This window comes from Hyperolius riggenbachi, chromosome 2 (genome assembly GCF_040937935.1).
Source record: "Hyperolius riggenbachi isolate aHypRig1 chromosome 2, aHypRig1.pri, whole genome shotgun sequence".
Taxonomy (NCBI): domain Eukaryota; kingdom Metazoa; phylum Chordata; class Amphibia; order Anura; family Hyperoliidae; genus Hyperolius; species Hyperolius riggenbachi.
Genome location: NC_090647.1, coordinates 411,683,441 through 411,707,427, shown reverse-complemented (window position 1 = coordinate 411,707,427; position 23,987 = coordinate 411,683,441). Strand labels below are relative to the sequence as shown.

Below are 23,987 nucleotides of genomic sequence, written 5' to 3'. Positions count from 1 at the left end.
AAATAATTTTGCGTTGATGGAAATTGTATGCATATTTCTACAGCTTAAAAATGGGACCACCAAATACCATGGCGGTTGCACTGGTCCTTTTTTTAATGGATAACATAAGGATACTATTTATATCAGTGTAAAATTATTTTTATCTTACTGACCCCATCCCTAATCAGCTGCAGTAAAAACAGTTAAAATGAAATATTTTTCTTTCTTTTTTTTCATATTTTGCATACTTGTTTACTCTAAATTTGTCTATGGAAATATTATGTACTTTAATATTAGTTGTCTGCAAATATGAAACCAGCTTATTTTTAGTTGCCTAACCAGTTCTAAATATTGTATGCTTTTCTTTCTTCTAGCTTTCCTGTTTATCCAGCCGGTTTATGCCATATGGGCTTGCTTCCGTTCTTGTCCATCAGGCTGTGTTTGCACACAGGAACGAAACTGCTCTGTATTATGTGACAGAATAGGACTGCAAGACATCCCTAATGAATTTCCTTGTGAAGCTTTCTTTATTAACTTAGATAAAAACAACATCAAATTTCTTTCTGAATGGGCATTTGGGACTTTACCTTCATTAAAATGTCTTTCATTGAGCCACAACAACATATCTTTTATCACACCAGGGGCTTTCAAAGGACTCCCCAACTTGATTGAGCTAAAAATGGCTCATAATGAGTACATACGCTATTTACACACGAGAACATTCTCAGCTTTAAAAAAACTAGTGAAACTGGACTTGGCAGATTGCAATTTATTCAATATTCCAGATCGAATATTTGTGGACATTCCTTTGCTAGAAGAACTCATGTTATTTCAGAATAATTTTCGCAGGATTCCAGGGGCTATTCGAGATATGAGGAATTTGACTCATGTTTACCTAGAGAGTAACAGAATTGAAGCCGTTGCCTATAATTCTCTACAAGACATCCCCAAGCTAAAATATCTCAATCTTCAAGACAATAAAATTAATGTAATTCATGATAAGTCTTTCCAAGACTGCCAGAAGATGGAATATTTATTTCTTAATGACAACTTGTTGAATGAATTGCCAGAAAACTCCTTCAAAGGACTGAAGAAGCTTAAAATGTTGAATTTGGGTGGAAACTTTATACGGAATATCTCAGGTTCTTGGTTCCAAGATTTAATTGAGCTGGAAGTTCTATATCTAGACCGAAATAAAATAAGCTATATTGAAGAAGGGGCTTTTGAAAATCTAACCAGCTTAGTCACCTTACATCTAAATAGCAATAATTTAACTACTTTGCCCTTTGACGTGTTCAGACCAGTTTATTTCATTGGCAGATTATATCTATTTAAAAATCCATGGGAATGTGACTGTAGAATTGAATGGTTAAGAGAATGGATGGAGAGTTATAAACTAGTTCGCGATATTCCCTGCTCATCCCCAACATCTCTAGCAGGTATTGACTTAAGTAATGTGTTTTTTCAGAAGTCTCCAGATGGAATTTGTCTTGACCCAACAGATCAGAACTTTACCTATTATATTCCTCTTCCTACTGAGAGACTTCCATCTACCATGGAATCAAAACTGAGCAGTCTTATCTCCAAGCTTCTCCTGTCTGAAAGAAATAACGAAGATTTGGGAAATATAACTGAAAGCTTTGATAACAGCACATTCTATGGAAATGGAACAGCAAATATGGTTTCTTTTTCCTTTTCAGTGCATCTTGCTACATTCATGGCACTATCCATAAACTATGCATTGGTTATGCTTTAGGTTTTAATTCTGAAATAAAACATCCTTTCTGTGCTGGGTGTTTTAATGATCCAATTAAAATGGCAGTGGGACATCAGCATAAAGCCCTGGTTGTCCATCTTATTTTCCAAATACAGATATTTTCCAATTATAGATATAGATTTACTATAATTTTATTTTATATCACTTCTCGAATCATTTTTATTTACTTCTCAGGAAAACAAACCATTATTGCTTTTGATGCCTGGTCTGGAATTTACTGGAAATAGTTTAACCTGAGAAGAATTCATGAATATTTATACTTATGTGGGGCTTCCTCCAGCACCCTTCAGGGCATGGGCTCCCTCACCGTCTCTCTGGGTCACTCCTGTTTGCTAGTCATCCCAGTACTTCTGCCAGTCTCACTCATCATGCATGTGTGGCCTGGTGGCGCCCGCGTGTTCTCGGTGCACTCCCGTGGCTGGGAGCATTTTGCACTTGAACAAGCATGACTAGCAGAAGTACCAGGATGGCTAACAGACGACAGGAGCAACCAAGAGACGGCGAGGGAGCCCACAACCTGAAGGGGCTGGAGGAAGTCCCAGGTAAGTATAAATGTTTCACATATAACATTCGTCTCAGGTTTCCTTTAACTAACCACCCCATGCCCCTTAAAGCCCTCCTAAACCGGGAGGGATGTGGAGGCTGCTATATTTATTTCCTTTTCAACAATACTGGTTGCCTGGCTGCAGACCCGGGACAAGGTCCTCCAGCACCCAAGGCTGAGACACCAAAGTGCGCCCCTCTATCCCTGCCACCCCAGCCGTCACACAATGATTGCTATTAGACTAAGAGGTGCCACAGGGCCCACAACCTCCCCAACACCTTAATATCTAGTTATCTGGCTTGCAGTCACTGCCATGTATCCCCTTTTCTTATTTCTTTCTGCTTCAAACACAATTAGGAATGACAGCTGAATGAATTGTGCGCCCCCTCCTACACTGCGCCCTGAGGCTGGAGCCTCTCCAGCCTATGCCTCGGCCCGGCCCTGCCTGGCTGTCCTGCTTATCCTTTGCCTCTAATACTTTTAGCCATAGACCCTGGACAAGCATGCAGATCAGATTTGTGTGACTGAAATCTGACTTAATCTAGTGAGACTTCAATTGCAAGCCACATGCTTGCTTCAGGGGTGTGTTCTAGATATTCATGCAGCCAAAAGATCAGCAGGTCTGTCGGGCAATTGAGATGGTTAGAAAATAAATATGACATCCCTCCCAGTTCAGGTGTCCTTTAACCACTTCGCGTCCCTGGGTTATTCCTCCTTAAAGAGGAGCTGTTAGGTATAGGGTCTCAGAGAAAATAAACACATATATCAGTAGCTAAAGATTGGCTGTACTTACATTACATATGCATTTCACTGTCCACGTTTGGATTTCACAGAATTTGTATATAGTATATGCAGAGATAGATGCTCCTGACAGCTCATGGCAGGCTCCATGTTTGTGAAGCCAAATGTGTCGTCATGTCCTGCCTGCTTCTGATCACAGATAAGCTCGTTCTTGAACAACACGGTGTGCAGTGAATATTAATGAGCCATGTGGCTAGGAACAATAGCTGACTCCTGCAGTGAAACTCTGCCCCGAGATTTATCAGTGTTTCGCGCTGGACTGATTAGAAGCTCCTGTACCGTCTCATTAGCAGCCGAGGGGAGGGCCCCAGAATGCTTTGCAGTTTAGCTGCGGCTTGCGTCTTTATGGGTCTATAACAGACTTTAAGATAAGCACACATCAAAGGTAACTGAAATGTTTATCTTCACTAATGGCTTTTGAGCTTCCTTCTAAACTGTTTAACACAGGAGAATAGAGGTTTAAATTAGCTTCTGCAGCCTGACAGTTACTCTTTAAAAACCAGAGCAATTTTCTGCATTTCACACTCCTCACGTTCATTAGCCAATAACTTTATCAATACTTATCACACATAAATGATCTATACCTTGTTTTTTTTTGCCACCAATTAGGCTTTCTTTGGGTGATACTTTTTGCTAAGAATTATTTTACTTTATAAGCATTTTATAGGGAATAACGGGAGAAAATGTAAAAAAGTTATTATTTCTCAGTTTTAAGCTATTATAGTTTTAAAATAATAAGAGCTACTGTAGATTTAACACATACATTTGATATGCCTGTTTGTCCTGGTTATTACAACATATAAATTATAATCCTAGTACAATGTATGGCGACAATATATGATTTGAAAATAAAGGTGCTTTTTTCCATTTTGTATCCCTGGCTTTACCTGCAATTATGTGGCTCATTTGTATCCCCCCACCACCCCTAGTTAGCCAGATGTGTTCCTGTATATCCCCCCCCCCCATAGTTGGCTAGATGTACCCCTCCTGAGCCCCAGGTAGCCAAATGTGCCTCTTTATACCCCCCCCCACCTATAAGCCTGATGTAGCCATTTATCCCCTCCCCCCCCCCTCATAGTTGGCCAGGTGTGGTTTTTAATCCCCTCCCCCCCCCATTGCCTGGTGTATGCCCCTGTATCCCTCCCCCATGGATTGCTATGTTCCCCATGGAACTGTGTGCCCCCACCATGGGGATAGCCAGGTGTGTTGCCCTTTAAAATACCACCCACATGCCAGGTGTCTCCCCCCCCTCCCGCAGAGATAGGCGCAGGGAAGCATTAGACGTCACAAGCTCTCACCTGACCTTGTTCCAGCGCCGATCGCGATCCTCTCCCTGTAGTCCCGCTGTCAGCCTTACTATGCTGCCCGGATCGGGTCCCGGCTTGATGACGTCATCAAGCCGGGACCCGATTCATTCAGCATAGTGAGGCTGACAGCGGGACTACAGGGAGAGGATCGCGATCGGCGCTGGAACAAGGTCAGGTAAAGACTGTTACATTTTAATCCTGCCCTGCCCTGCCCAGCCCAATAGCAGCATGGAGGGGGAGAGGGAGGGGGGTAATTACAGGGGATCGGGCAGGTGGTGGGGAGATCGAACCCCATGGCAGGGATGCTAGTATAGAGTAGTTAGGGGGAGGGGGGTTAATGAGCCCAGGAGCGTGCTAGCACGCCCGCTGTGCTCATTAAATCAAAGTGACTTATATTCACGTCAGGTGGCTTTCAGGAGCCACTTGCTATGACGTGAATATACTGTAGTTAGGATATAAACTGGTTAACAAACCTTTTCTCATTTTAGAGAAATACCACCACTTACACAGCATCCTAGTTCATATCACAGCCATGCACATATGTATTTGTAGGGTTGAGGGGAATAATTTCCCTAATACAAATCCAAACCAACAGAACAATTGGTGTTTTGTGCAATAAACATGTGACACTAACTTTGTTTAACAAGAACCAGAAGCTTACATGGATATTCATACCCCTGAAGTAAAAATATTCCCCTCCACGACCTCTACATACTTTAAATGGATTTTAACACAAGTTGCTGCATAAAAATTGCATAGTCTATTTTAGAGAGAAACCAGCGAGACAACTTTTTTGCTGGGCTATGCTATCCAAGTGAGCACTGGTAATGTTTGCAAGTGATCATGCCAGATCTTCGACTGAGTATATCGAATCAAAAAAGTAAAATAGAACATTACTCCAAAGCACAAAGGGGTCGGTACCACCAAATATGTATAATTATAGTTCTTTTGTTCCATCACAAGGAGGTAACAGCTGGCCCCTTTGTGCTTTGGAATTTAGTGAGCCCCAGAGACACAGGGGCTGGGTCGTGGCACAGCACTATACCTTGTGTGGTGCTCCTTCACCTTTTGGAATAGAACATTAGTAACATAGAAAAGAAAAGCAGAGAAACCAACAATGCTAATGAACTAATTTTTGCCATGTACCCTTGCCTATCCACAATTAACACAGAACACGGTTTTTCATGTTCATTATTCATTTTAAGTTTTAAGTTAAGCTTAGTTAAGCTGGGCTTCTTAAAGAGTAACTGTCAGGCTGCAGAAGCTAATTTAAACCTCTATTCTCCTGTGTTAAACAGTTTAGAAGGAAGCTCAAAAGCCATTAGTGAAGATAAACATTTCAGTTACCTTTGATGTGTGCTTATCTTAAAGTCTGTTATAGACCCATAAAGACGCAAGCCGCAGCTAAACTGCAAAGCATTCTGGGGCCCTCCCCTCGGCTGCTAATGAGACGGTACAGCAGCTTGTGTAATCAGTCCAGAGCGTAGCACTGATAAATCTCCGGGCAGACTACACTGCAGGAGTCAGCTATTGTTCCTAGCCACATGGCTCATTAATATTCACTGCACACCGTGTTGTTCAAGAACGAGCTTATCTGTGATCAGAAGCAGGCAGGACATGACGACACATTTGGCTTCACAAACATGGAGCCTGCCATGAGCTGTCAGGAGCATCTATCTCTGCATATACTATATACAAATTCTGTGAAATCCAAACGTGGACAGTGAAATGCATATGTAATGTAAGTACAGCCAATCTTTAGCTACTGATATATGTGTTTATTTTCTCTGAGACCCTATACCTAACAGCTCCTCTTTAAGGACCCTTTCACACTTACTGTGGTACATTCCGTTGCATTGCACAAAACCACCACATTCCATTGTGATGGCGCAAGAGCTGGAATGCATTGTCCGTGTTTTACCTGGAAGTGAGGTATACTTTAATTGGAAAGTATGCCTTACCGTGTGGTCGCACCTCAGCTGTAACATGCAGGGTGACCTTTGGGAACCGTTAACGGACTGCTTAAAAGCCCGTATGCAATTCACTTTTTCTCCTGAGTTTTCTCCTTGGTGATGGTTTCCACCTTGTCAAAAAATGCCATTTAAACCACCACCAACCAAGAAAATACCCCAAATTATTTTGATAGTACTTTTTCACACACTTTTGGGTAAATTTTCCTTTTTAAAATGCTAAAAAGTTATTTTAAAGAGAAGATGAAAATAATCTCATAGGAAATAACGTAGGAAAAAAAAGTTAATTGCATATGGGCCAAAGTGTGAGAAGGACCTACAGTGGTGTGAAAAACTATTTGCCCCCTTCCTGATTTCTTATTCTTTTGCATGTTTGTCACACTTAAATGTTTCTGCTCATCAAAAACCGTTAACTATTAGTCAAAGATAACATAATTGAACACAAAATGCAGTTTTAAATGATGGTTTTTATTATTTAGTGAGAAAAAAAAACTCCAAATCTACATGGCCCTGTGTGAAAAAGTGATTGCCCCCCTTGTTAAAAAATTACTTAACTGTGGTTTATCACACCTGAGTTCAATTTCTGTAGTCACCCCCAGGCCTGATTACTGCCACACCTGTTTCAATCAAGAAATCACTTAAATAGGAGCTATCTGACACAGAGAAGTAGACCAAAAGCACCTCAAAAGCTAGACATCATGCCAAGATCCAAAGAAATTCAGGAACAAATGAGAACATTGTACTGTAATTGAGATTTATCAGTCTGGTAAAGGTTATAAAGCCATTTCTAAAGCTTTGGGACTCCAGCAAACCACAGTGAGAGCCATTATCCACAAATGGCAAAAACATGGAACAGTGAGGAACAGGAGTGGCTGGCCGACCAAAATTACACCAAGAGCGCAGAGAAAACTCATCCGAGAGGCCACAAAAGACCCCAGGACAACATCTAAAGAACTGCAGGCCTCACTTGCCTCAATTTAGGTCATTGTTCATGACTCCACCATAAGAAAGAGACTGGGCAAAAACGGTCTGCATGGCAGATATCCAAGGTGCAAACCACTTTTAAGCAAAAAGAACATTAAGGCTCGTCTCAATTTTGCTAAAAATACATCTCAATGATTGGCAAGACTTTCGTGAAAATACCTTTCGGACCGACGAGACAAAAGTTGAACTTTTTGGAAGGTGCGTGTCCCGTTACATCTGGCGTAGAAGTAACACAGCATTTCAGCAAAAGAACATCATACCAACAGTAAAATATGGTGGTGGTAGTGTGATGATCTGGGGTTGTTTTGCTGCTTCAGGACCTGGAAGGCTTGCTGTGATAGATGGAACCATGAATTCTACTGTCTACCAAAAAATCCTGAAGGAGAATGTCCGGCCATCTGTTCGTCAACTCAAGCTGAAGCGATCTTGGGTGCTGCAGCAGGACAGTGACCCAAAACACACCAGCAAATCCACCTCTGAATGGCTGAAGAAAAACAAAATGAAGACTTTGGAGTGGCCTAGTCAAAGTCCTGACCTGAATCCTATTGAGATGTTGTGGCATGACCTTAAAAAGGCGGTTCATGCAAGAAAACCCTCAAATAAAGCTGAATTACAACAATTCTGCAAAGATGAGTGGGCCAAAATTCCTCCAGAGCGCTGTAAAAGACTCGTTGCAAGTTATCGCAAACGCTTGATTGCAGTTATTGCTGCTAAGGGTGGCCCAGTTATTAGGTTCAGGGGGCAATTTCTTTTTCACACAGGGCCATGTAGGTTTTGAGTTATTTTTCTCACTAAATAATAAAAACCATCATTTAAAACTGCATTTTGTGTTCAATTATGTTATCTTTTACTAATAGTTAACGTTTTTTAATGAGCAGAAACATTTAAGTGTGACAAACATGCAAAAGAATAAGAAATCAGGAAGGGGGCAAATAGTTTTTCACACCACTGTACTTTCAACTCCAGTCTGCATATAGTGCCATCAACTGCCTTTTTTTAATCACACTATTTGATAACAAATTCAGTTACCATTGACTCCCATCTTAAAAAAAAAAAAGTTCACAAGGTTTGTAAATGTAAAACTCACAAACAAACCATTCCTTGCAAGTTCAGTCTTGATCAAATCTGTTGCAGATTTGCTCATCTTAGTTCTGAAGGATGTGACAGTTAAGCCTTGTCAGGTCCTCGACATTTTTACTTATTGGCCCAGATGCAATTACATAGTTACATAGTTACTTGGGTTGAAAAAGACATACGTCAATTGAGTTCAACCAGAGAACAATGTACAACACCAGCACGCCCCCTCACATACCCCTGTTGATCCAGGGGAAGGTGAAAAACCTTTACAAGGCACGGTCCAATTAGCCCCAAAAGGGAAAAAATTCCTTCCCGACTCCAGATGGCATTCGTTTTTTTCCTAGGTGATATTTTCAGATTTTTTACAACTTGTCAATAAAATGCAATTTAACCACTTCCCGACCGCCGTATATACAATTGGCGGCCGGGAAGTGCACCCCGCAAGGACCGCCGTATAGACAAATGGCGGCGGTCCTTGTAAGGGGCATGGGCGGAGCAATCGCGTCATCCGTGACGCGATCCTCCGCCTCCGCCTGGCGCCGCTCACCCGCCGCAACATTCCACCGGCCATACGGAAGCGCCGGCGGGATGTTAACCCGACGATCGCCGCATACAAAGTGTATAATACACTTTGGAATGTTTACAAAGTGTATTATACAGGCTGCCTCCTGCCCTGGTGGTCCCAGTGTCCGAGGGACCACCAGGGCAGGCTGCAGCCACCCTAGTCTGCACCAAGCACACTGATTTCCCCCCCCCCTGCCCCAGATCGCCCACAGCACCCATCAGACCCCCCACTGCCCACCCCCCAGACACCTGTTTGCACCCAATCACCCCCCTAATCACCCATCAATCACTCCCTGTCACTATCTGTCAACGCTATTTTTTTTATCCCCCCCCCTGCCCCCTGCTCCCTCCTAATCACCCCCCAACCCCTCAGATTCTCCCCAGACCCCCCCCCCCATGTACTGTATGCATCTATCCCCCCTGATCACCTGTCAATCACCTGTCAATCACCCATCAATCACCCCCTGTCACTGCCACCCATCAATCAGACCCAGCAATCTGATCACCCCCCCACACCAATAGATCGCCCGCAGATCCGACATCAGATCACCTCCCAAATCCATTGTTTACATCTATTCTCTCCTCTAAACACCCACTAATTACCCATCAATCACCCATCAATCACCCCCTATCACCACCTGTCACTTTTACCTATCAGATCAGACCCTAATCTGCCCCTTGCGGGCACCCAATCACCCGCCCACACGCTCAGATTGCCCTCTGACCCCCCCTTATCAATTCACCAGTGCATTAATTACATCTGTTCTTCCCTGTAATAACCCACTGATCACCTGTCAATCACCTGCCAATCACCTATCACCCATCAATCACCCCCTGTCACCCCCTGTCACTGCCACCCATCAATCAGCCCCTAACCTGCCCCTTGCGGGCAATCTGATCACCCACCCACACCATTAGATCGCCCGCAAACCCGCCGTCAGATTACCTCCCAAATGTATTGTTTACATCTGTTATCTTCTCTAAACACCCACTAATTACCCATCAATCACCCATCAATCACCCCCTATCACCACCTGTCACTGTTACCTATCAGATCAGACCCTAATCTGCCCCTTGCGGGCACCCAATTACCCGCCCACACGCTCAGATTGCCCTCAGACCCCCCCCCTTATCAATTCGCCAGTGCATTAATTACATCTGTCCTTCCCTGTAATAACCCACTGATCACCTGTCAATCACCTGTCAATCACCCATCAATCACCCCCTGTCACTGCCACCCATCAATCACCCCCTGTCACTGCCACCCATCAATCAGCCCCTAACCTGCCCCTTGCGGGCAAACTGATCACCCACCCACACCAATAGATCGCCCGCAGATCCGACATCAGATCACCACCCAAGCGCAGTGTTTACATCTATTCTCTCCTCTAAACACCCACTAATTACCCATCAATCACCCATCAATCACCCCCTATCACCACCTGTCACTGTTACCCATCAGATCAGACCCTAATCTGCCCCTTGCGGGCACCCAATCACCCGCCTACACACTCAGATTGCCCTCAGACCCCCCCTTATCAATTCGCCAGTGCAATATTTACATCTGTTCTCCCCTGTAATAACCCACTGATTACCTGTCAATCACCTGTCAATCACCTATCAATCACCCATCAATCACCCCCTGTCACTGCCACCCATCAATCACCCCCTGTCACTGCCACCCATCAATCACCCGCTGTCACTGCCACCCATCAATCAGCCCCTAACCTGCCCCTTGCGGGCAATCTGATCACCCACCCACACCAATAGATCGCCCGCAGATCCGACGTCCGATCACCTCCCAAGTGCAGTGTTTACATCTGTTCTCTACCCTAAACACCCACTAATTACCCATCAATCACCCCCTGTCACTGCTACCTATCAGATTAGACCCCTATCTGCCCCTAGGGCACTCAATCACCCGCCCACACCCTCAGAATGCCCTCAGACCCCAGCCCTGATCACCTCGCCAGTGCATTGCTTGCATCTATTCCCCCCTCTAATCACACCTTGAGACACCCATCAATCACCTCCTGTCACCCCCTAGCACACCTACCCATCAGATCAGGCCCTAATTTGCCCCGTGTGGGCTCCTGATCACTCGGCCAAACCCTCAGATCCCCCTCAGACCCCCTTCCGATCACCTCCCCAGTGCATTGATTGCATCTATTTTCCCCTCTAACCGCCCCCTGAGACACCCATCAATCACCTCCTGTCACCCCCCTAGCACTCCTATCCATCAGATCAGGCCCAATACAATCTGTCATCTAAAAGGCCACCCTGCTTATGACCGGTTCCACAAAATTCGCCCCCTCATAGACCACCTGTCTTCAAAATTTGCAGATGCTTATACCCCTGAACAGTCATTTTGAGACATTTGGTTTCCAGACTACTCACGGTTCTGGGCCTGTAAAATGCCAGGGCGGTATAGGAACCCCACAAGTGACCCCATTTTAGAAAAAAAGACACCCCAAGGTATTCTGTTAGGTGTATGACGAGTTCATAGAAGATTTTATTTTTTGTCAAAAGTTAGCGGAAATTGATTTTTATTGTTTTTTTTTCACAAAGTGTCATTTTTTACTAACTTGTGACAAAAAATAAAATCTTCTATGAACTCGCCATACTCCTAACGGAATACCTTGGGGTGTCTTCTTTCTAAAATGGGGTCACTTGTGGGGTTCCTATACTGCCCTGGCATTTTAGGGGCCCTAAACCGCGAGGAGTAGTCTAGAAAACAAATGCCTCAAAATGACCTGTGAATAGGACGTTGGGCCCCTTAGCGCACCTAGGCTGCAAAAAAGTGTCACACATGTGGTACCGCCGTACTCAGGAAAAGTAGTATAATGTGTTTTAGGGTGTATTTTTACACATACCCATGCTGGGTGGGAGAAATTTATATGTAAATGGACAATTGTGTGTAAAAAAAATCAAACAATTGTCATTTACAGAGATATTTCTCCCACTTAGCATGGGTATGTGTAAAAATACACCCCAAAACACATTATACTACTTCTCCTGAGTACGGCGGTACCACATGTGTGGCACTTTTTTACACCCTAAGTACGCTAAGGGGCCCAAAGTCCAATGAGTACCTTTAGGATTTCACAGGTCATTTTGCGACATTTGGTTTCAAGACTACTCCTCACGGTTTAGGGCCCCTAAAATGCCAGGGCTGTATAGGAACCCCACAAATGACCCCATTCTAGAAAGAAGAAACCCAAAGGTATTCCGTTAGGAGTATGGTGAGTTCATAGAAGATTTTATTTTTTGTCACAAGTTAGCGGAAAATGACACTTTGTGAAAAAAAACAATTAAAATCAATTTCCGCTAACTTGTGGCAAAAAAATAAAAACTTCTATGAACTCACCATACTCCTAGCGGAATACCTTGGGGTGTCTTCTTTCTAAAATGGGGTCATTAGTGGGGTTCCTATACTGCCCTGGCATTTTAGGGGCCCTAAACCGTGAGGAGTAGTCTTGAAACAAAAATGACCTGTGAAATCCTAAAGGTACTCATTGGACTTTGGGCCCCTTAGCGCAGTTAGGGTGCAAAAAAGTGCCACACATGTGGTATTGCCGTACTCGGGAGAAGTAGTACAATGTGTTTTGGGGTGTATTTTTACACATACCCATGCTGGGTGGGAGAAATACCTCTGTAAATGACAATCTTTTGATTTTTTTACACACAATTGTCCATTTACAGAGTTATTTCTCCCACCCAGCATGGGTATGTGTAAAAATACAACCCAAAACGCATTGTACTACTTCTCCCGAGTACGGCGATACCACATGTGTGGCACTTTTTTGCACCCTAACTGCGCTAAGGGGCCCAAAGTCCAATGAGTACCTTTAGGATTTCACAGGTCGTTTTGAGAAATTTTGTTTCAAGACTACTCCTCACGGTTTAGGGCCCCTAAAATGCCAGGACAGTATAGGAACCCCACAAATGACTCCATTTTAGAAAGAAGACACCCCAAGGTATTCTGTTAGTAGTACGGTGAGTTCATAGAAGATTTTATTTTTTGTCACAAGTTAGCGGAAATTGATTTTTATTGTTTTTTTCACAAAGTGTCATTTTCCGCTAACTTGTGACAAAAAATAAAATCTTCTATGAACTCACCGTACTACTAAGGGAATACCTTGGGGTGTCTTCTTTCTAAAATGGGGTCATTTGTGGGATTCCTATACTGTCCTGGCATTTTAGGGGCCCTAAACCGTGAGGAGTAGTCTTGAAACGAAATTTCTCAAAATGACCTGTGAAATCCTAAAGGTACTCATTGGACTTTGGGCCCCTTAGCGCAGTTAGGGTGCAAAAAAGTGCCACACATGTGGTATCGCCGTACTCCGGAGAAGTAGTATAATGTGTTTTGGGGTGTATTTGTACACATACCCATGCTGAGTGGGAGAAAGATCTCTGTAAATGGACAATTGTGTGTAAAAAAATTAAAAAATTGTCATTTACAGAGATATTTCTCCCACCCAGCATGGGTATGTGTAAAAATACACCCCAAAACACATTATACTACTTCTCCTGAGTACGGCAATACCACATGTGTGGCATTTTTTGCAGCCTAACTGCGCTAAGGGGCCCAAAGTCCAATGAGCACCTTTAGGCTTTACAGGGGTGCTTACAAATTAGCACCCCCCAAAATGCGAGGACATTAAACACACCCCACAAATGACCCCATTTTGGAAAGTAGACACTTCAAGGTATTCAGAGAGGGGCATGGTGAGTCCGTGGCAGATTTCATTTTTTTTTGTCGCAAGTTAGAAGAAATGGAAACTTTTTTTTTGTCACAAAGTGTCATTTTCCGCTTACTTGTGACAAAAATTAATATCTTCTATGAACTCACTATGCCTCTCAGTAAATACTTTGGGATGTCTTCTTTCCAAAATGGGGTCATTTGGGGGGTATTTATACTATCCTGGAATTCTAGCCCCTCATGAAACATGTCAGGTGGTCAGAAAAGTCATAGATGCTTGAAAATGGGAAAATTCACTTTTTGCACCATAGTTTGTAAACGCTATAACTTTTACCCAAACCAATAAATATACACTGAATGGTTTTTTTTTAATCAAAAACATGTTTGTCCACATTTTTCGCGCTGCATGTATACAGAAATTTTACTTTATTTGAAAAATGTCAGCACAGAAAGTTAAAAAAATCATTTTTTTGCCAAAATTCATGTCTTTTTTGATGAATATAATAAAAAGTAAAAATCGCAGGAGCAATCAAATAGCACCAAAAGAAAGCTTTATTAGTGACAAGAAAAGGAGCCAAAATTCATTTAGGTGGTAGGTTGTATGAGCGAGCAATAAACCGTGAAAGCTGCAGTGGTCTGAATGGAAAAAAAGTGGCCGGTCCTTAAGGGGTAGAAAGCCCTAGGTCCTCAAGTGGTTAAAACAGCAGAAAGCAAGAAAATAGTTTTGATATTACTTTTTCACCTACTTTGTGGTACTTTTTTCAAGTGCAAAATGCTGAAAAGTTATTTTAAAGATTAGATGAAAAAATGATCTCCTAGTAGAAAATGCATGAGAACAAGTGAATTGCACATGGGCCATTAAAGACAGTCTGAAGCGAATATAAATTCTTCTGGGTCAGTTGCCACGGCACATAGCTCCTCTTTTTTTCCTTTTACTTTTTTTCGCTATTTTTGTCTGTTTTGACATTTTTTACTTTATATTGCCTCACAGTGCACCACAGGTCTTCCGTGCCTGTGATGCACACGGTACGGTACAGGCACATACTTCTAGCTCACAGCGGAGCCCGCACAGCTCTCCGGATTCCGCTGCTCGCCGCCCGGCCACCCACGTGGAGAGACAGATACACGGAGTCCACACACCTGGATTGCTCCAAAATCTGGCTCCGACAGACACTGTGGAACTCCCCATCCTCCTGGAGCCCACAGCCTCCTGCTCCCGGAACACTGCATGCGCTGAAGCCGCATATCGATCTCTCACCACCACGAGAGTCAGCTCCACCAGGGACTGCCGGCACTCTCGCATGTCATCCCTGCTGCCACATCGGATCTCGCCGCAGAAACCAGCCGACGCATGCACAGAGGGAATCCATCCACCTCTCACTGTGAGCCACCCTATAAGACTGCGCTGGCCTGCTTGTCACCCCCACGTGGCCTGAAGCAACGGAGAGGTGCCCGCACACTGTAGCCGACCGCCAGGGCTGCCTCCCCTTGCAAGGCTGCCTAAACACCAGAGCCCGGAGCCCCATCGGAGCCTGGATACTGCAGATGCAGCAGGTCCAGAAGCACCAGACCCACGTAGCAGCCGCCGACAACGGAGAGACGCCGCTCTCTGGAGTCCCGGTCCCTCACGGACTGGACCGCAGCCTGCCATCAGTCCGCTGGTGCCCGGACAGGACAGCACAGCAGAACAGCAGCCAGGCACCACATGCTGCTGATGAGCAGGGGGGCGGCGCTCTCCACATCCTGAAGTCCCGGTCCTCCACTGTGTCTGAAGCCTCCCGCCGCTGCTGCCGCTGATCTCTGGCCCACGCGGCCACCCACGTGGGGACCACGTGGAGCAGCATAGAACACTACAGGCTGATCTCACCGCCGCCTCCGCCGGGCTCGATGCACCTACTGCAGCTGGAGCAGCCCTCCACCATCACCGCCGAGCAGCTCTCTGCCGCCACCTCAGGCCCCCCAAGACCACCCACGTGGAGGAGCCTGCTACTGCTACCGCTGGACCACTGCTGGCTGCAGATCACCACCACCTGGGAGCTCCTCCAGCCAGTCCACCGCACCCGGACCAAAGAACCCCAGGTTCCACAGACTGGCAACAACTGCACCCCTCACAGACTCCAAACAGAAAGGGTAAGGGCCTAACTCTCTCTACCACCCTTCCTCCAGCCTGCTCTCAGCCTGCTCCCCCCTATGCCCAGCCTGCTTGCTGCTGCATTCCCCTGCTCTGTGTTGTACGCTGGATGTGAACTTTGGGCTGAACTCAGTGCTGACTGCTGAACTTTGTGTGTGATAACCTAGCTTGCTTACCTGGTACCTGCTGCTTGCATTCCCCTGATCTACTACCTTGTAGTACCTGCTGCTGCATACCCCTGAACTTCTAACCCGTAGCACCTGCTACTTGCATACCCCTGAACTGCTTAACTGCTGGGCCACGTCGGGCCATGTCTGGCTAGCTGCTATTTGGGGTATCTGCTGCCCGCATATCCCTGAGCTGTGCTGTTACCGCTGAACTTCTGCTGTGTCCATGCTGAACTTTTTCGATCTTGGACGCTGTCCGACCTGTGCACGCTCAGGAGAGGTATACAGAAGGCCTCCACTGCGATGCCATGCTCTACCACCCCTCCCTGGCGATCCACCAACTCTCGCCCCCACACCAAACTCCACGGCTCACTCACTCCACTCACTGCCACGCGCACTACATACACCAGGGAGCAGCTCCTGCAGTGGGAACCACGTGGCCCCTCTACCCCTGTAGCCAGGCTCCTGTCAAAACTAGTCTGGAATCACATACGACAGATCCTGGATCCAGCCCTGGACCTCTGGGCAGGCCAGTGGCGTAGAGGCTGTCGGGCAGGAGCCTGTGTGAGGCTTAAAGTGAACCTCCAGACTAAAGATCGACTCAGCAGCACTGAAAAGGCTTTAAGTTTCTTTAACAGTTTCACAGCATCAGAACTTTGTTTCTCTTATACAAGCCTCATTTTTAGCTGCACAGAAGAAAACTGCCCGGGCATTTTTCCCCTGATGCTGTGCAAAGCATGATGGGATTTCTGATGTTTTTGTTCTCGTTCTGCTGTTTTGGTGCAATTTTTTTTTTTACATTTTGAATTTGACATTTGAAGCCTAGGGTGTGCAGCTGGGAGGGGTTATCAGGAAACAGGACAGTTGGAACTGTGTCTCATGCTCCCTGTCACCTCCTTTCAACCAAAAAGATGGCTGCCCCCATGACAAAGATGGCAGCCCCCATGAATCACAAACATTTGCCTGTTCTTTTAAAACAGGGTGGGTAAAAAATTATATTACCTATCTATTCTAATTAACATAACTAATGTAACTTAATGACAGTATGTTTGTTTAGGCTGAAGTTCCCATTTAAGAGGAAAGGTCTACGATCAGCCATCCCCTCAGTCCTCCTGGCAAATGTGCGTTCCCTTCCTAACAAGCTGGATGAACTGCGCCTCCCTCTGACAGGAGAGACCTCAGCAAGACAACTCCAGTCCTCTGTTTCACGGAAACCTGGTTACATGGGGACATACCTGAGAACGCTCTCCATCTCCCAGGCTACAGCCTCACTCGAGCAGATCGAGACCCTGGACTCTCCGGGAAAAAAAGAGGTGGGGGTATCTGCTTTTATATCACCTCATCATGGTGCCCCTCCTCATCAGCTCTCACCAGGAAGTGCTCCCCTGACCTTGAACTCATACTTATCAACTGTAGGCCGTCATACTCACCACGCGAGTTCTCCTCCTATGTCCTTGTCGGAGTGTACATTCCTCCTGACGCTGATGCCAAATCTGCCCTGCTGGAGCTAACTGCGACCATCTCGCGGTGGGAGACATCCCAGCCAGACTCACTATTCGTCATCATGGGGGACTTCAACAACGCCAATCTTCGCCGGGAATTGCCACACTACCACCAGCATGTGGCTTGCCCCACTAGGGGCATGAACACCCTCGACCACTGCTACACAGCACTGAAGGATGCCTACAAGGCTGTCCCAGAGGCGGCTCTGGGCTCCTCCGATCACTGCCTCGTCCATCTTATCCCCACCTACAGGAGACGCCTAGAATCGTCAAAACCGACCCTCAAGACCATCAAAGTATGGACAGATGAGGCCAAGCTTAAACTCCAGTCCTGTTTCGACTGCACTGACTGGGAGTCCCTGGAAGCGCCAAACCTGGATGTGTGGGCCGACAAAGTCGCCTCATACATCGGTTTCTGTGAGGACTCCTGCATACCAAGTAAATCCTTCAAGGTCTACCCGAACAACAAGCCGTGGTTCACCAACAAGCTACGGCAACTCCGGAGGCAGAAGGAAGTCGCACACAAGTCCGGCAACCTGGAAGACTACAGGAGGGCGAGGAACGACCTTAATCGGGAACTGAGGGCCGCCAAAGGGGACTATGCTGAGAGGATGGAACAAAACCTGCGCTCAAACGACTCACGGGCCGTGTGGAGGGGGCTTAGGACTGCCACCAACTACAAGCCTCCGCCTCAACACGCATCACCCAGCCCAGAACTAGCCGAAGAACACAGAAAGTTCTACTGCAGGTTTGAGAGACAGGAAGATTTGGAGGAGCACCTGGAACCTCTCACTCCGCCTCCACGCACCGGTGGAACTCCACGAGCCCACCCCCTATCTAGCGGTGGGAGAGGCTGATGTCCTTCAACTCCTGTCAACACTAAACATCAGGAAAGCCCCTGGCCCTGACGGCGTGACTCCAGCCTGCCTGAAAACTTGCGCCAGACAACTCGCTCCCATCCTCTCCACCATTTTCACCAAGTCTGCTTCAAGAGGTCGACCATCATCCCTGTCCCTAAGAAACAATGAATTTCCGAGCTTAACAACTTTAGACCAGTGGCCATTACGTCCGTCATAATGAAAACCCTGGAGCAAGCAGTTCTATCCAACCTCAAACTCTCCACCTTGCCCCTTCTGGATCCCTATCAGTTTGCGTATAGGGCAAACAGGTCCACTGATGACGCAGTAAACATCTGCCTTGAATCTATCTATGACCACCTGGATAGACCAGACACGTACGCCAGAATACTACTCTTGGACTTCAGCTCGGCGTTTAACACCATCTGTCCACACATTCTGCAGGAAGAACTAGCTGCGCTGGGAGTGCACCCAAGCCTACGACTTTGGATCACAGACTTTCTCACCAACAGGACCCAAGTCGTCAGGCTGGGGGACATCAGTTCACGAAGTATGACCACGAACACAGGTGCACCTCAAGGCTGTGTCCTGTCTCCGCTGCTGTTCTCCCTTTACACAAACAAATGCAGATCCAGGGCAGACTCAGTTAAGGTCATCAAGTTCGCAGACGATACTACTATCATTGGACACATCACCAAGGACAATATCCAGGAGTACTGTCAGCAGGTGGAGAGAATCTCCCTCTGGTGCAAGGAGAACAGGCTGGTGCTTAACACCGCAAAAACTGTCGAGCTAATTGTTGACTTCAGAAGGTCTACTTCCACCCCACCCCCAAATCACATCGACGGGACGGAGGTGGCAAGAGTACCCTGCGCTCGCCTCCTGGGCACCACAATCTCCAGTGACCTCACCTGGAGGCCCAATATCACGGCGATACAGAGGAAAGCCCAGCAGAGACTGTACTTCCTCCGCAAGCTGAAGAAGTTTGGCATGGCCCAAGAGATTCTGACCAATTTCTACTCCGCTACCATTGAGTCAATCCTCTGCTCATCCATTCTGGCCTGGTACGCTGGCGCAACCGCCAGCGACAGGCACTTACTTCAGAGGGTCTTTAGGGTGGCGGAGAGGGTCATTGGGAGACCTCTCCCCTCACTTGCCCTCCTACACAACAAAAGACTGAGATCGAGGGCCCTGAAGATCGCTAACGACCCCTCTCACCCGGGCCACTGCTACTTCAGTCCGATGCCATTGGGATGGAGGCTTCGGGCCATCTACACAAAGACGGCTAGGCACAGAAATTCCTTCTTCCTCTCAGCTGTCAGCCTCCTGAACTCCCTCCACATACTCCCATCAGGGCACCCCCACGACATATAGAACTGTCACGGACAGAGCCAACTGCGGCTCTAGTATGTAAACTGGAAATGCAAATGTAATGTACAATGTAAATGAAATTGAAATGCAAATGTAACTGTCTGCTACTGACATGTGTAATTGTAAATTTCTGCTCCTGTTTCTCTATGCTATCGATTGATGTCTCTCCTGAGCCAAATGTACTGTGCCAAACCCAATTCCGGGCATAACCCAGTCATGCTTGGCGAAATAAACTATTTCTGATTCTTGATTCCTACCTGCTATTTAGCTTAAGGAGTATGAGCAGAGGTGAAACGCCGCATTCCAGCGGCAAAACGAGAGCTTTATACCCCCCAAATCCCAGGGCAAACATCCACGACTGTAGCTCTGCCTCTACTGAAGTCAATCTGCCCGCGGATCTCGGCCTCTCCATACCCCTCTCAGTGAAGGAAGACTGAGAGGGGCGGGGAGAGGCGGCGATAAGCTGAGATTGACTCCAGTAGAGGCAGAGCTACAGTACAAAGCTCTGCCTCCTACCTCCTTGCGTTTTGCCGAGGGAAAGCGGCATTTCACCTCTCCTCATACTCCTTAAAGAGAACCCGAGGTGGGTTTCTGCAATCTATGTAGGACACAGAGGCACATTCTGCATACTATCACCAGCCTCTGTGTCCTCCCCTCCTCCATAAGCTTCACTCCAATCGGCTTACGGAGGCAGGGAGGGAAGGGGCGCAGGCGGGGAGCCACTATATACAGGAGGCGGGGGAGCGGTGGTGAGTGGCAGCATCAATGTAAACAGCCAGCTAGCGACAATCTGTGTGTCGCTAGCATGGTGGTTTTTATAAGGGGACAGCAGAGCACGGAGGTGGCTGGGGGCACAATATAAGGACACAGAGGCTGGTGATAGTATGCAGAATGTGCCTCTGTGTCCTATATTGATTGCAGAAACCCACCTCTGGTTATATTCGCTTCGGACTCTCGGAACAAAGTAAAGCTCCTTTTACAGTTATCACATTGCATGTTGCATTGCGCATTTGCAAAAATAGGATAGCAAGGGTGTTGAAGGTCACATCACGTGTTATGTGTACAATGGGATACAGTAAGGGTCATTTTACAGTTATCTTGCATCGCCGTACAGTGGCCATTACAGTCAATGGGACATGACACGCTGCCTGTGTTGCGACTGAAGTGATCTGGATAATGCACAAGGTGCAGTGCGTTACTGTGCAACTTCTGCAGTAATCCTGAAAGTGCCCCGGAATTGCCATGTCATTTTCTACTTCTTGAGTTGCACTGTGGCTAGAACACATGGTGCAACTTGTCGGTTCCAGTGTAGTGCAATTGCTCCAAATCGCACTGCATTGTTCCTAGTGTGAAAGGACCCTCCAGCATACTTTACAACTGCAACTGTAATCACGCATGTTTAGATGCACAACATGCTGCTCATCCCCTGATGACACAAGATTGCGAAACTGGTTGGGAAGGAGACAGGCAGCACCTTTTATTGTCTTTTTAGCTGTTGACCAGCACATATGTGCAAATTCATTTCAGGGTTTCCAAAGTCTTGGGCCCCATATGTAAGTTCTTATTCTTTTATCTTTTTATGGTTTATATATATGGTTTTTAAATAAACGGTTTACACTTAGAGTTGCCATTTGTTTGTTGTTTTTTTATATTAACCTTTTGGATACTATACCCACTTGGATTGAGGGACTTGAGGTTGTATGGATTCCCGGTGGACTGTGGCCTGTGCCTTCTACCATTGAAAGCGATATATTCCAATCTTATGATGTGGGTTGTTTGGAGCTCATAAGCCCCTTTTATTCCTTTGGTTGATGGTGACTGCAAGAATATAGGAGGCCTGTATACCACCTTGGTGAAGCCTTACAGACTGTCTATTGTATTACACTATATTTGAAGATTTGTGCAGATTTGTAATACAATTTTTGTTTTTGTACAGTAGAGCTGCAAGTGTACAGGTTTTGTTACAAAAACGCTTGAAAAATCGCTCTGTTTTAGAGGCTTAGGCTGACTCATTTTGGGAAAAATCACATTGCTCTGGTGTGATCCATCCCATAGAAAAGAGCTAGCATTTTAAAAAGCGCTCAGAAGCGCTCTAGGTGTGCAACAACTCTTACTGATGGCTAACACGCTAATACTCTACTGCTATAATATGATGGTGATAAAGATAAGACTGGAAGTTAATTAAAATAAAGGTGTACGTAAATGGAAATGGTCAGTATAAGGCTATTCGGGCTAATTCACATCAGAAGTGCATTTAATGGGACCAGTTCCGAGCTGTATTAAATTTGCATTACATTTCTATGCAAGTCGGGCGAACATCTTATTGACTTACTTCTATCAATAACCCTGTAATATGCCTACTTTTCTCAGATGAATAACACAATATATGTGTATCATAAACAGCCTACTTCACAAGCAAATAAACACAAAACAATGGACAGATCATTTCTGTGGGCATCCTTCCTAGCTTTGGAGTACGCATCCATTTGGGTTTTTATCGTTTGCTATCACAGTATACAATCTTGTGCACATCTGATCATGTGCATCTGAGGAAGCGGCGTCTTGCCATCAAACACGTGTCCGGCTGCATTGGTATATTGGAAACCTGGTTTGTGCACCTTATCCATTATCTGTAGGGATGAGCTCCGGATTAAATCTGAATGAGTTTCATTCGGTTTTCATCCACCTAATTAGTGCAGCTGAATGGTGTGTGCAGGGGGGTTAAACTTACCCAGCAGCCTTCTTCTTTAACACCTCCAAAGCCATGGTCACGTGACTACAAAACACTTCCTCCTTTCAGGTTGAAGGAGGAAGCGTAGTAGTCAAGTGACGTAGTTTGGGACGTGCCGTGAGACGGGTTAAAGAAGACAGCTGCTGGGTAAGTTTAAACAACCCCCCCGCGCACACATGCTCAGCTGCACTAATTAGGAGGGTGAAATCCGAATGCAACTCGTTTGGATTTTATCCAAATTTGATCCCGAGCTCATCACTAATTATCTGTATTCCATGGAAAAAGAAGAAACGAGAATAAAAGAGTAATACCGCTACCCATGACAGTGCATAATTGGCTCCACAAGCCCCCAAACAAATTTCTTGTTGTATATTGTTATATATCTTAGGAGGTGGGGCCGTAGCAATCTTTTTTTAATTGTACGACTATAGTCCGACATATCATTGCTGTTGAAGCCAATATAACCTTGGAAACTGAATACATTTATCTGTGCCCATAATTACGGAAATGATGGCCTATCACAGTGATTGTTGTGCAGCGTACAACAGAGTCCAATAAACACAAATATAATTTTCTACTTTCATTTAAATTAGTGAACTCGTCATGCTTTGCTTGTTAGGTAGCAAAAACTGAAACATGATGTAAATTACTAATCCTTCTGTTAATTTCACTTCATTACCTTAACTGCTTGTTTCTAAAATGTCTTCTGTGATAATAAAAAGCAAAATACATTAATTCACAATGTTTTTAAGGTTGTCAGGTAAAAGAATCACATGCGATCAAACATGTCAGACAATGTCATAAATGTACCGGTACATTATATCACTCTAAATATATCACATTATTTAATCACTTGCAAGGTCCTTGTGTAACTGTGACCCATTCTCCCACTCAGATGATTGGAGCAAAACGCCAGATGTTCCATAAGTGCTTGGATGACCTGTGTATTACATTCAATGACTTTTGCTTTCCAGGCTATTTATGAAGGCAGTAATCTGCTTAAATGTTAAATTCATACTTGTATTATGAACTGATGCTCTACTAAACCTCTCGCTCCACAAATGGAATGACTTAACTCTAACAGTCCTGGGATCAGTTGTCATTTCCGAGGGTTCATGTGTCAGCTTGCCAGCAGTAAATATTCCTCCCTTATAACTTAAGAATTCAATATTCAGTAGGGCCGCAGTTAAGTCTGAAGTTTGTATGTTTATTGTATTCACTTTATTGTACATTGTACAACCTGGCTGTAATGATCGCTGCTGCAGCAGGTGTTGCTGGAAGTAGTAGTGCTGCAGCTCAGGCAGTTCTGATGTCTTTTCATGCAAGCTGCATAGCTTTGTCTGTCTTTCCCTGCTGTCAGCTTGTGACTGATTATCATTCACCTGTGTGGGAATCTGCATGTCTGCTCCCATTGGATGACCTCAGTATAAAGATCTGCTTCCTGCAGGGTTTCCTTGGGTTTTCATAGCTTCAGTTTAAGCCTGTCTTGCTGTCGCTTCAGCCCTCGATCGTGTTTCTTGTTC

At 45.5% G+C, this 23,987-nt stretch overlaps 1 protein-coding gene across 2 annotated transcripts in view; it reads left to right on the top strand.

Moving 5' to 3' along the window:
* Positions 1-1,890, top strand: part of NYX (nyctalopin) — a 66,162-nt gene extending 64,272 nt beyond the window's left edge. For both annotated transcript variants that reach the window (XM_068265604.1, XM_068265605.1), the window contains exon 3: positions 354-1,890. In XM_068265604.1, coding sequence (XP_068121705.1) covers positions 354-1,735 — 1,382 coding nt within the window. In that variant the 3' untranslated portion in view covers positions 1,736-1,890. The remainder of the gene's footprint in view (positions 1-353) is intronic.
* Positions 1,891-23,987: the final 22,097 nt, after the last annotated feature.